This window comes from Nerophis lumbriciformis, linkage group LG32 (assembly GCF_033978685.3).
Source record: "Nerophis lumbriciformis linkage group LG32, RoL_Nlum_v2.1, whole genome shotgun sequence".
NCBI lineage: Eukaryota > Metazoa > Chordata > Actinopteri > Syngnathiformes > Syngnathidae > Nerophis > Nerophis lumbriciformis.
The window spans coordinates 300,001-312,500 of NC_084579.2; the positions used below are offsets into that span (position 1 = coordinate 300,001).

Below are 12,500 nucleotides of genomic sequence, written 5' to 3' on the forward strand. Positions count from 1 at the left end.
TTACCTAAATCACTTTAAATGTTTTTTTTATAAAGACATCAATTTAAGGGCTTTTGTACTCTTAATCATTCTCTAAGATTTGATTGATAATTCTGACTGCGTGGGTTCCCTCCGGGTACTCCGGCTTCCTCCCACCTCCAAAGACATGCACCTGGGGATAGGCCCCTCCCACCTCCAAAGACATGCACCTGGGATAGGCCCCTCCCATCTCCAAAGACATGCACCTGGGGATAGGCCCCTCCCACCTCCAAAGACACAGCACCTGGGTATAGGCCCCTCCCACCTCCAAAGACATTCACCTGGTGATAGGTTAATTGTAGGGGTGTAACGGTACACAAAAATTTCGGTTCGGTACGTACCTTGGTTTAGAGGTCACGCTTTGGTTCATTTTCAGTACAGTAAGAAAACAAGAACATTTTAATTTTTTGGTTATTTATTTACCAAATTTGTAAACAATGGCTTTATCCTTTTAACATTGGGAACACTATAATAATTCTGCCCACCTTAATCAACATTAAACTGCCTCAAGTTGTTGCTCAGATTAAATAGAATGACAACATTTTTCTTCTACATAAAAAAAGTGCAACATTAAACAGTTTCAAGTCAACTCATCATGCTTAATTTATTACAGCATTTGGGAAACCTGTAGTTGATTTTTATTATGTAAATGTTATATTTTTATCAACATGTGATAGCAGGGACCCTGCCATTCAAAACTAGGCTGCTACATTACTAATGATTAATGTAACTATGGGTTATACTTGTATAGCGCTTTTCTACCTTCAAGGTACTCAAAGTGCTTTGACACTATTTCCACATTCACCCATTCACACACACATTCACACACTGATGGCGGGAGCTGCCATGCAAAGTGCTAACCAGCAGCCATCAGGAGCAAGGGGTGAAGTGTCTTGCCCAAGGACACAACGGACGTGACTAGGATGGTAGAAGGTGGGGATTGAACCACAGTAACCAGCAACCCTCCGATTGCTGGCACGGCCACTCTTCCAACTTCGCCACGCTGTCCCCACTATAGCTGAAGAAATAGTACAATAGCAATAGGAGAGACTATTCATCCCTAAACACCATGGAGTTCATGTAGGCTTAATGATGCACTTACGTTATTATATCAACTATCAGAGACAGACACTCTTCATTTAACACAATGTCCTTTTTTGCTGTTTCAACACAACTCAATCAACACAGAAAAAGGTAAAGTGAAATAACAGACAGACAGGGCTTTGCTGTCCATAACACACACACACACACACCGCAAAATGAGCTAACGTTACGCTAAAAGCTAATTAGCCTTCACCTCAAGCCAGGACTGCGAGCGAGCTGAGCTGCCGTTTATGTTTCTAGAAGGTCAACGGGCTCATAGTGATGTTACTAGTAGTTGACTGGGAGGTGTTTATTATCATTTGGGGAGAGTCCGCTGCCTGATGCTCTGAATACGCACTGCTGGTTGGCTGTTACCGCTCTGCGTGTAACCAATCAGATGGTTGTGTAGAGTACTGACAGAGAGCAGCTTGTTAAGACTTTAGCTTCGGCGGCTACTTAATATGTCCGTGTGGAAACTTGTTCGGTACACCTCCGAACCGAACCGAAACCCCCCGTACCGAAACTTTTCAATACAAATATGCGTACCGTTACACCCCTAGTTGATTGGCAACACTAAATGGTCCCTAGTGTGTGAATGTTGTCTATCTGTGTTGGCCCTGTGATGAGGTGGCGACTTGTCCAGGGTGTACCCCGCCTTCCACCCGATTGTAGCTGAGATAGGCTCCAGCACCCCCCGCCACCCCGAAAGGGATAAGCGGTAGAAAATGGATGGATGGATGGAATTCTAAACCATTAAGCCAATTAGAAAATGTAGGTCTTACTTTCATAAATCGACATTTATGTATATGTTTTTTTTGCCTGGAGCATAATAATGTTGACAAACATTTCTATGTTAGTCGTTTATAAAAATACTAAATTTGATCTCTTCTATAGAGAATGGGGACGTGTCCACACCCTTGTTTCTCAGCCAATTTCTCATCTCCTACCAAAACACTTTTTTGCAGCCAAGTGCTTACTTCCTGTTTGACTTAATACAGTACTGGTTAACCATATTTTCAGAAAGCTTACCTCCCATCACTATTATTCACATTTTGTACATAATGTCAATGTTCTGCTTACTTCACCAACTAGTGAATGTAGTCAATAATTCAAAACACAAGCGATGTTTGTTAAAGATGCTCTATATTGCAGGAGCTTAATGTGGACCTGCAAAAAAGCGAGTCAAAGATGGTCTATATCAGTGTTTATCAACCTTTTCTGAGCAAAGGCACATTTTTTTCTTTGAAAAAATCCCGAGGCACACCACCAGTAGAAATCATTGAAAAATGAAGCTCAGCAGCCGATATTGACAATTAAAAAGTCATTCTCGCAATTGTTGGATATGACTTTAAAGCATAACCAAGCATGCATCACTATAGCTCTTGTCTCAAAGTAGGTGTACTGTCACCACCTGTCACATCACACCCTGACTTATTTGGAGGTTTTTGCTGTTTTCCTGTGTGTAGTGTTTTACTTCTTGTCTTGCGCTCCTATTTTGGTGGATTTTCCTGTTTTGTTGGTATTTTCCTGTAGCAGTTTCACGTCTTCCTTGAACATTCCCCGCACCTGCTTGGTTTTCACAATCAAGACGATTTAAGTTGCGCGGACACTATCCTTCCTTGTGTGAACATTGTTGATTGTCATGTATGGATGTACTTTGTGGACGCCGTCTGCTCCACACGCTGTAAGTCTTTGCTGTCGTCCAGCGTTCTGTTTTTGTTTACTTTGCAGCCAGTTCAGTTTTAGTTTCGTTTTGCATAGCCATCCCTAAGCTTCAATGCCTTTTCTTAGGGGCACTCGCCTTTTGTTTATTTTTGGTTTAAGCGTTAGATACCCTTTTTACCTGCACGCTGCCTCCCGCGTGTTGTGATCACGACAAACCATGTTCCCGACATCTACAAAGCAATTAGCTACCTTCTGCCACTTACTGATATAGAAGAATAGTACATGGTTACTCTGCCGAGCTCTAGACAGCACAGACACTCAACAACAGCACGTTATTTGCGGATTATAATTACTGGTTTGCAAAAATTGTTTTTGACCCAATTAGGTGAAATGACATAATATCCCACGGCATACCAGACTGTATCCCACGGCACACTAGTGGTTGAAAAACACCGACTGAAGTGTGCTGTTCTTCGGTTTTTAAGGACCTACCTAGCTTATTCCTGGGCCCCGATTTAGAGCTTTACCTGCAAATCACCTTATCTTCACTCTTAATTAAAAGGCTTAACCTAGCAGTGCTTTTGAAAGCTTGTTTTAGGATGGTGAAAAGGTGATGTTTTTATGTCATGTTGGTATGCACTCACTGTATTGTTTCCCAGATCTCCTCCTCTCCTTCAGTGGGACATATTGTGTGGTGCCGGATGCAGGAAAGGGTGGGAATTTGTGTTCTGGCTCTTGCCCTCGCGGTTCATAGCTTTCCTACTTCCTGTTTTAAATGGAGGTGCTTTCCTACTTCCTGTTTTAAGTGGAGGTGCACAGCAAGAACTGCTTGTGAGTTTTGTGAGATGATCAAGTCGGCGACTTGAATATGGAGCACCGTGGGAGTGGATGTGTTAGCTGGATGAAACATATCTGCAGTGTGGCCTGCTGCTTGCAGCTGTCTGCATGAGAGAAACACATTTGCTGACTTTCAAGTAGCAGCTGCTTGCTGTCTCATTGAGACTGGATTGTGTGCTTGTTGGCTGTTTTTTTTCTCTCTCTCCCCCTTTGTCGCTGTCTGTAAGCCTCTCATTTGCCGTTGCTCCATCAAGAGCAGAAACGGGAGCTCTGGCTCAGTGCCTGTACAGCCAGGTCTTTTGTGACATCTGCCTGCATCTCCATGCATAACAGCTGGTGTGTCAGCAGCAGAGTGGAGTCCAAAGTTAATGAGGAGGTCAAATATGCTCCTTCTTCAAATAATGCCATTCTCTTGGATAGATTGCTGTGCTCCAATTAAAATGAGCTGCACCTCAAATAGTAGTGATCTGGCTGTTTGAGACTGGAATCGGATTGGCGCCGATATTTAACTTATCTTCTTCATAGCTGTGTTGTAGTTTTTACATGGCTTAAAATTGTACTCGTGTGAAAGATTCCTTCAAAATGAATGGACACTCTGGGAGACAATTACATTTCCAAAGGATTTGTTACACAGTGAAGTGAAAACCATTTCAGGTGACTACCTCTTGAAGCTTGTGGAGAGAATGCCAAGAGTGTGCAAAAAAGTAATCAGAGCAAAGGGTGGCTATTTTGAAGAAACTAGAATATCAAACATGTTTTCAATTATTTCACCGTTTTTTGTTAAGTACATAACTCAACATGTGTTCATTCATAGTTTTGATCTGACAATCTACAATGTAAATAGTCATGAACATAAAAATAAACTCATTGAATGAGAAGGTGTGTCTAAACTTTTGGCCTGTACTGTGTGTGTGTGTGTGTGTGTGTGTGTGTGTGTGTGTGTGTGTGTGTGTGTGTGTGTGTGTGTGTGTGTGTGTGTGTGTGTGTGTGTATATAAATATATATGTATATGTGTGTGTGTGTGTATATACATGTGTGTATATATATATATATATATATATATGAGTGTATGTATGTATGTATATATATCTATATGTGTGTGTGTGTGTGTGTGTGTGTGTGTGTGTATATATATATATATATATATATATATATATATATATATATGTATATATATTAGAGATGCGCGGTTTGCGGGCACAACCGCGGAGTCCGCGGATTATCCGCGGATCGGGCGGATGAAATTTAAAAAAATTAGATTTTATCCGCGGGTCGGGTCGGGCGGTTGAAAGAAAAAAAAAAGGTTTTAAATAGATTCAGGCGGGTGGCAGTTAAACCAATTCGGAAATATATATACATAGTTAAATGTTGTTACCCACATACGAAAAACGCGCATCTCTAATATATATATATATATATATATATATATATATATATATTAGAGATGCGCGGATAGGCAATTATTTCATCCGCAACCGCATCAGAAAGTCGTCAACCATCCGCAATCCACCCGATCTAACATTTGATCAGAACCGCCTCCGCCCGCCATCCGCCCGCACCCGCCCGTTGTTATATATCTAATATAGACGATGCAAGGCATTAGTGAGATTATAAAGCTTTTGCCTGTTAAAGAAAAGAGACTGATCCAATGCAGCATTCGCGTGCCACGCTGTCACGACCCAGGCGCACACCAGTGCGCAATCATATGGGAGCCGCGCTGAGCGCACCTCCAAGCGCGTCTCCCTGCCGGCGACGGCCAGGTATATGGGCCCGACGCTCCAGCGCCATCCATTTTCAGGGCTAGTTGATTCGGCAGGTGGGTTGTTACACACTCCTTAGCGGGTTCCGACGTCCATGGCCACCGTCCTGCTGTCTATATCAACCAGGGTGAGCCCCACCCCTTTCGTGAGCGCACTGCGCGCGGAGTGACCCCTGTTACGCGCCCCCGGCAACAGGGGTGGCGGGCAGGTAAGCTGCGCGGGCGGAGCGCGCGGAGTGACCCCTGTTACGAGCCCCCGGCCACGGGGGTGGCGGGAAGGTAAGCTGCTTACCTGCTGCGCGTGACGCTGGCCGCGGCGAAGGCGGACGAGGCGGGGTGTCGGTGCGGTGGGCGCGGTGGTGACCCTGGACGTGCGTCGGGCCCTTCTCGCGGATCGCCTCAGCTACGGCTCCCGGTGGGGCCCTCTCGGGGGAAGGGGCCTCGGTCCCGGACCCCGGCGAGGCGTCGTGGGCCTTCTCCACTCCGTAAAAGTGTCCATCTCTTTTTCTTTTTTTTCTTCTGTTGTGGCATATGCTGCAGGTGCCTGCTCGTTTTTCGTATGTGGGTAACAACATTTAACTATGTATATATATTTACCAATTGGCTTAACTGCCACCCGCCTGAATCTATTTAAAATCTTTTTTTTTTTTATTTCAACCACCCGACCCGACCCAACCCGACCCGCGGATAAAATCAAATTTTTTTAAATTTCATCCGCCCGATCCGCGGATAATCCGCGGACTCCGCGGTTGTGCCCGCAAACCGCGCATCTCTAATGTATATATATATGTGCACGCACGGCCCCCTGCCATATTCTTTTACCAAATGTGGACCCCGAGTCAAAACGTTAGGGTACCCCTGGCCTACAGCATTACTTCTATTTACCCTTCCTTCCTCAGGACGGTGGCTGCAGAGGTCCGGAAGCAAGTGTCCAGAGAGTATGGCTCCCCGCTCATGTCCAAAAAGCGAGGAGCACTGCACCATCCTGTGAGTCGCCCTGTAATTGATCTGTATTTACCTTTCGGCTTCAAAGCTGCAATTAGCTAAGTTCTAAACCTAGCTTTAGTCTCTCTGCTCGGGCAAAACCTGAACGAGGGTACTTACAGTATGTAAGATGTTTAGGAGAATATCATGTGAAATGCCTTGATGGGAGGGTGACACAATTGTTCAATGGATGAGCAGTTGGGACAGTGACTATGTATTTATTCAACTAGATCATCCAAAGCAATCAGACCTTTTGCAGACTGATCTGTTGTTTTAATGTCCGCTTCACAGTCTGATGTTACTCCACAGTTACCCCTGACTGAGGTCGTGGAGCCAGTGGATTTTGAGGAGTATTTGAGCAGTCATGCTCCCGGGGTGGAGTCAGGCCCTCTCAGGCAGCTGATGGAGTTTCCCCAGGACGATTTAGAGCTCCACCACTCAGACAAAGAGTGCACTACGCTGGAGCCGCCGCTGCCTGAGGAGGAAGAGTAAGAAAAAGCTTCCCATGGCCAACACATCCTTACTTGCGCATCTCCCAGCCTCAGACAAATGTATCAGAACAAAGCATTTCTTGGTGTGACACCGAGGGAACATGTATATTAAAGGACACTTACTTATGCATGTGCTTGTCTTACGTTAGCGCACTGGATCCCCGAGTGAGAGACGCCTTGGCAGTCTACACTGATGACTGGCTCGTCATTCAAAGAAAGTAAGTGGCAGACGCACTGGAACCAGTTGAGTTTTTTATTTGTATTTGCATAATGCACTTGTGCAGGTGATTGGCAGTTGTGATATTAACATGTTCAACTCCCTGCTAGATACCAGCGCTACAGCACCACGCACAGCCCGCAGAGCTCCGAGCGACAGAGGGAGAGGCAGCGAGGCCTGCTCAAACAGACCTTTGAACTGGACCAGGCAGCTGCTGCCGAGCGCCAAGACGAGCAGGTACAGTAGCAGCGCCACAGTGACCTCACCGCCATTGTCATGGGATTAGTATGGCCTCAAAACGGTCAAAAACACCCTCATTTTGAGAACCAACGTCCTCTACTGTAGACATTTGATTTAGGTCTATTTATTTTGTCAGAGTTACAAAGAGCTTTGCAGTTTTCAGGGACCTTCTGCAAAAAAGCTAGTAAAAGATAGTCTCAATGACAGCACTCTTCTGTTTTTTGGAATCCACTGCAAAAATGTGACGCTCTCACGCGCTTTTTTTAACTGAACTGGCAGTCCACCAGTTCAATAGCCCAAATAATGGAAGAGAGAGGACTTAAGATGGAACACTATTAGTATAACTAAAGAAGTTGGACAAATGACTACTGACTGCAACTGAAGTAAACAAGCTGCAGCAACACCTTAGTTACATAAATCACATTACGCAAAAGATGTGTAAATGCCTAAAAGAAAAAGATGTGTAAATGCCTAAAAGGAAAAGATGTGTAAATGCCTAAAAGAAAAAGATGTGTAAATGCCTAAAAGGAAAAGATGTGTAAATGCCTAAAAGGAAAAGATGTGTAAATGCCTAAAAGGAAAAGATGTGTAAATGCCTAAAAGGAAAAGATGTGTAAATGCCTAAAAGGAAAAGATGTGTAAATGCCTAAAAGAAAAAGACGTGTAAATGCCTAAAAGGAAAAGATGTGTAAATGCCAAAAAGGAAAAGATGTGTAAATGCCTAAAAGGAAAAGATGTGTAAATGCCTAAAAGGAAAAGATGTGTAAATGCCTAAAAGGAAAAGATGTGTAAATGCCTAAAAGGAAAAGATGTGTAAATGCCTAAAAGGAAAAGATGTGTAAATGCCTAAAAGGAAAAGATGTGTAAATGCCTAAAAGGAAAAATGTGTAAATGCCTAAAAGAAAAAGACGTGTAAATGCCTAAAAGGAAAAGATGTGTAAATGCCAAAAAGGAAAAGATGTGTAAATGCCTAAAAGGAAAAGATGTGTAAATGCCAAAAAGGAAAAGATGTGTAAATGCATAAAAGGAAAAATGTGTAAATGCCTAAAAGGAAAAGATGTGTAAATGCCTAAAAGGAAAAGATGTGTAAATGCCTAAAAGGAAAAGATGTGCAAATGCCTAAAAGGAAAATATGGGTAAATGCCTAAAAGGAAAAATGTGTAAATGCCTAAAAGGAAAAATGTGTAAATGCCTAAAACGAAAAGATGTGTAAATGCCAAAAAGGAACAGATGTGTAAATTCCTAAAAGGAAAAGATGTGTAAATGCCAAAAAGGAAAAGATGTGTAAATGCCTAAAAGGAAAAGACGTGTAAATACCAAAAAGGAAAAGATGTGTAAATGCCAAAAAAGAAAAGATGTGTAAATGCCTAAAAGAAAAAATGTGTAAATGCCTAAAAGGAAAAGATGTGTAAATGCCTAAAAGGAAAAGATGTGTAAAAGCCTAAAAGGAAAAGATGTGTAAATGCCTAAAAGGAAAAGATGTGCAAATGCCTAAAAGGAAAATATGGGTAAATGCCTAATAGGAAAAGATGTGTAAATGCCTAAAAGGAAAAGATGTGTAAATGCCTAAAAGGAAAATATGGGTAAATGCCTAAAAGGAAAAATGTGTAAATGCCTAAAAGGAAAAATGTGTAAATGCCTAAAACGAAAAGATGTGTAAATGCGTAAAAGGAAAAGATGTGAAAATGCCAAAAAGGAACAGATGTGTAAATGCCTAAAAGGAAAAGATGTGTAAAAGCCAAAAAGGAAAAATGTGTAAATGCCATTTTTGGTTCCTCGTGCTTTTGAGGGACGGGTTGTGCTGTTGACGGCTGATTGGTTGAACGCAGTTGGGGTCGTTCCTGAAACGTATTTTTGGAACACAGAATGACTTGTTTATTTCTTGTGTATTTCTATTACAACTAAACTTGACAACGGAGAAAAGAAAAGGAAAGATCTTTCGACTTGCAGGAACTTTTGTGGGGCATTTGTGTGCTGAAGAACGCTGACCAGTGGAACTATCTTGCAATCTTTTTACTCAGTTTAATGTTGTATATTATTTCTCACAAACTTCATTTTGGTACGCGGCGCTGCGAGAAGTGGACGGACTCTTAAACGTATTTACAGAGGAAGACTTCAAAGCTGCGACCTCAGCCGCTTACTACTCAGACTTTGTTGGATACATGTGAAATAAAGGGGGCAGTAGACTCGTGGAACGAAGGTAAATCATATCAAATGTTCACTATTTACTTAGGTACATGTTGTAAAAGTAGTCAATGACACTATTTGTGTAAGTTATTAGTCTCAACTCGAGTGAACCGAATGCTAACGCTAATGCTAAATTGGATGTGTGTTAGTCGACACCGAGATATAAGCACTGGCATTTATTATTGCAGATGAAATGGACCAAAAGGACTCACCTGAGTCTCATGATTTAATCATTTAGTGAGGGGGCGACTTTCCGACTGTTAGACACTGGACAAAAGCCTGACTTTTTAGAAATGACTTGGCACATTTTTTGGATTGTTTTTGTTATTGTTGTGTATTTTATTGCTTTGTATTGCATTTACTTGAACTTTTGTCAAATAATTATGACCATGTTTATTTACATGGTGTCAGTGTGGACTTATACTAAACCACTCCTCCATACATCATCAACTGTGAAATGCGGTGGAAACACAAACCATACACTTCCACAGGAACCAATAGTTCCAGGAATTAGACGTTCCAGGATCCTGAAGTTCCTGAACTCTTGGTGGAAAAGGGCCTAATGACTTTAGCTGCAGACTTCTTCTACTTGTTAGATACTGTCATTACTGCCGCGAGTGGTGGAAAAGTGTATTACAACTGAGTACCGCTACGGACCACAGCTGAGACAATGGTTAAGAAACACTACAATCTATTAGACCATGACAGTACTATCTATTATGATATTGAAAATTAAGGTTGTTAACAACAACCTCTACTAACTTGATGTCATTAAAAATAATGTATTATTTAGACCTTCCTTATATGATAAAAGGTAGCTAATTTATTGATGCTCTTAAGTCGCAATGCCAGAGTGTGATGCTCTTTTTAAACACTTTACTTCTTAAGGAATGATATCATGGGTTATTTTGTCTGAACTTTGGACTCTAAAGACTACTCTTCAAAAGAGACACAGTTCAACGGCAGTTCCCATGAATTGTTTCTGACAAGGGGACAGTTGACCTTTAAAGTGACCAATCAGAAAGGAGGAGAGTTGCTAGGCCGTTTATTCAATGCTTGCCCCAAAGAACCAAAAGGGTGGAATGTCACATGCATGGAGAAATAGAAAGACATCGCGAGCGCAGACGGACCCCACGCATTAGCAAAAAAGACGCTAGTGAATTGGACGTGCAAAATGAGTCAGTGAGTGCAGAGTGTGATTTTACACGGAAGGACTTTGGCCCTGTTTGGACGCCAGAGATTAGTAAGTAGGTACCGGTACATTTTATTTAGAAAGCACTTTCTGCAAATAAAATGACAAAGCGCTGTACAAAACATAGGTGAAGTAAAACAACAATTCAATGAAAACAACATCATAAAAAGGATACAAAGGGGATTAAAAATGATAGTTAAAAGGTGCATTAACTAAAAGCTTTACTAAAAAGAGAAGTTTCCAAATGTTTCTTAAAAGTGTCAACGCAGTCAAGATCACGGAGGGACTGGTGCAAGTTGTTCCAGAGTCTGGGAGATATAGTCTGGAATGCCAGGTCTCCACGGGTTTTAAAACCAGTTTTGGGATCTTTAGAAGACCCTGGCCTGAAGACCCTGAAGAGTCAGTGATGTACTGAGGGGCCCCACAATGCAACTGAAGAGTAGGTGCATAACTAGTCAGTGATGTACTGAGGGGCCCCACCATGCAACTGAAGAGTACCGTATTTTCCGCACCATAAGGCGCCCTGGGTTATAAGCCGCGCCTTCAATGAACGGCATATTTCAAAACTTTGTCCACCTATAAGCCGCCCCGTGTTGTAAGCCGCATCTAACTGCGCTAAAGGAATGTCAAAAAAACAGTCAAATAGGTCAGTCAAACTTTAATAATATATTAAAACCAGCGTGATGTGGGCGCGCATGGAATCATATATCAACATGGACGGAGCTGCGTGAAAAAAGCCACCCGGCCTCTTCGTGTAAACTTAAACTTACCTTAACCACTCGCTCATCTTTTCTTCATCCATCCCTTCGAGTTAGCTTTTATGATGACGCCGGCTGGAAAGGTCTCTTTTGGCAAGGTCTTCCTTTTGAATATCACCATGGGTGGAAGTTTCTGGCCATTAGCATGGCAAGCTAGAACCACAGTGAAGGATGACTTCTCATTCCCTGTGGTGCGAATATTCACCGTACGTGCTCCCGTTGTATCCACAGTGCGGTTCACAGGAATATCAAAAGTCAGTGGAACCTCGTCCATGTTGATAATGTTCTCTGGCCGGATCTTTTTTTCAGCTATCTTGTTTTTACAATATGCACGGAAAGTAGCCAGCTTTTCTTGAAAGTCTTTAGGCAGTTGCTGTGAAATAGTAGTCCGTGTGCGGATGGAGAGATTGCGTCTTTTCATGAACCGGAAACCTGTCGCTTAGTAGGAGCCATTTTGTGGTCTTTACAGATGTAAACACACAAAGGAAATGAAACGTACGGTGATATCCGCGCGCTTTTTCTGCTTCTACGCGGGCGGGTGGTTGCTTACAGTAGAAGAAGAAGCGCTTCCTGTTCTATGGGGGCGGGTGCTTACCTTGGCGGTTGCTTGCGTAGAAGAAGAAGCACTTCCTCTTCTACGGGGAAAAAAGATGGCGGCTGTTTACCGTAGTTGCGAGACCGAAACTTTATGAAAATGAATCTTAATATTAATCCATATATAAAGCGCACCGGGTTAAAAGCTGCACTGTCAGCTTTTGAGTAAATTTGTGGTTTTTAGGTGCGGCTAATAGTGCGGAAAATACGGTAGGTGCATAACTAGTCAGTGATGTACTGAGGGGCCCCACCATGCAACTGAAGAGTAGGTGCATAACTAGTCAGTGATGTACTCAGGGGCCCCACCACGCAATGCATGGAAAGTCAGGACTAAAATGTTCAACTCAATGTGGAATGTGAGTGGAAGCCAATGAAGACTGGATGAAATGGGGGTGATGTGGACTGGTCTGGTCTAAAGTCTGGCAGCTGCATTTTGTAGCTACTGGAGTCTCTTTAGTGATGACTTGTTGAAAAG

General features: G+C 42.6%; 1 protein-coding gene across 2 annotated transcripts in view; it reads left to right on the plus strand.

Annotated features, from left to right (window-relative positions):
* dock6 (dedicator of cytokinesis 6) overlaps positions 1-12,500 on the plus strand; it is an 81,382-nt gene that overhangs the window by 789 nt on the left and 68,093 nt on the right. For both annotated transcript variants that reach the window (XM_061981245.2, XM_061981246.2), the window contains exons 2-5: positions 6,262-6,349; positions 6,656-6,834; positions 6,987-7,055; positions 7,165-7,291. In XM_061981245.2, the coding sequence (XP_061837229.1) occupies positions 6,262-6,349; positions 6,656-6,834; positions 6,987-7,055; positions 7,165-7,291 (463 nt within the window). The remainder of the gene's footprint in view (positions 1-6,261; positions 6,350-6,655; positions 6,835-6,986; positions 7,056-7,164; positions 7,292-12,500) is intronic.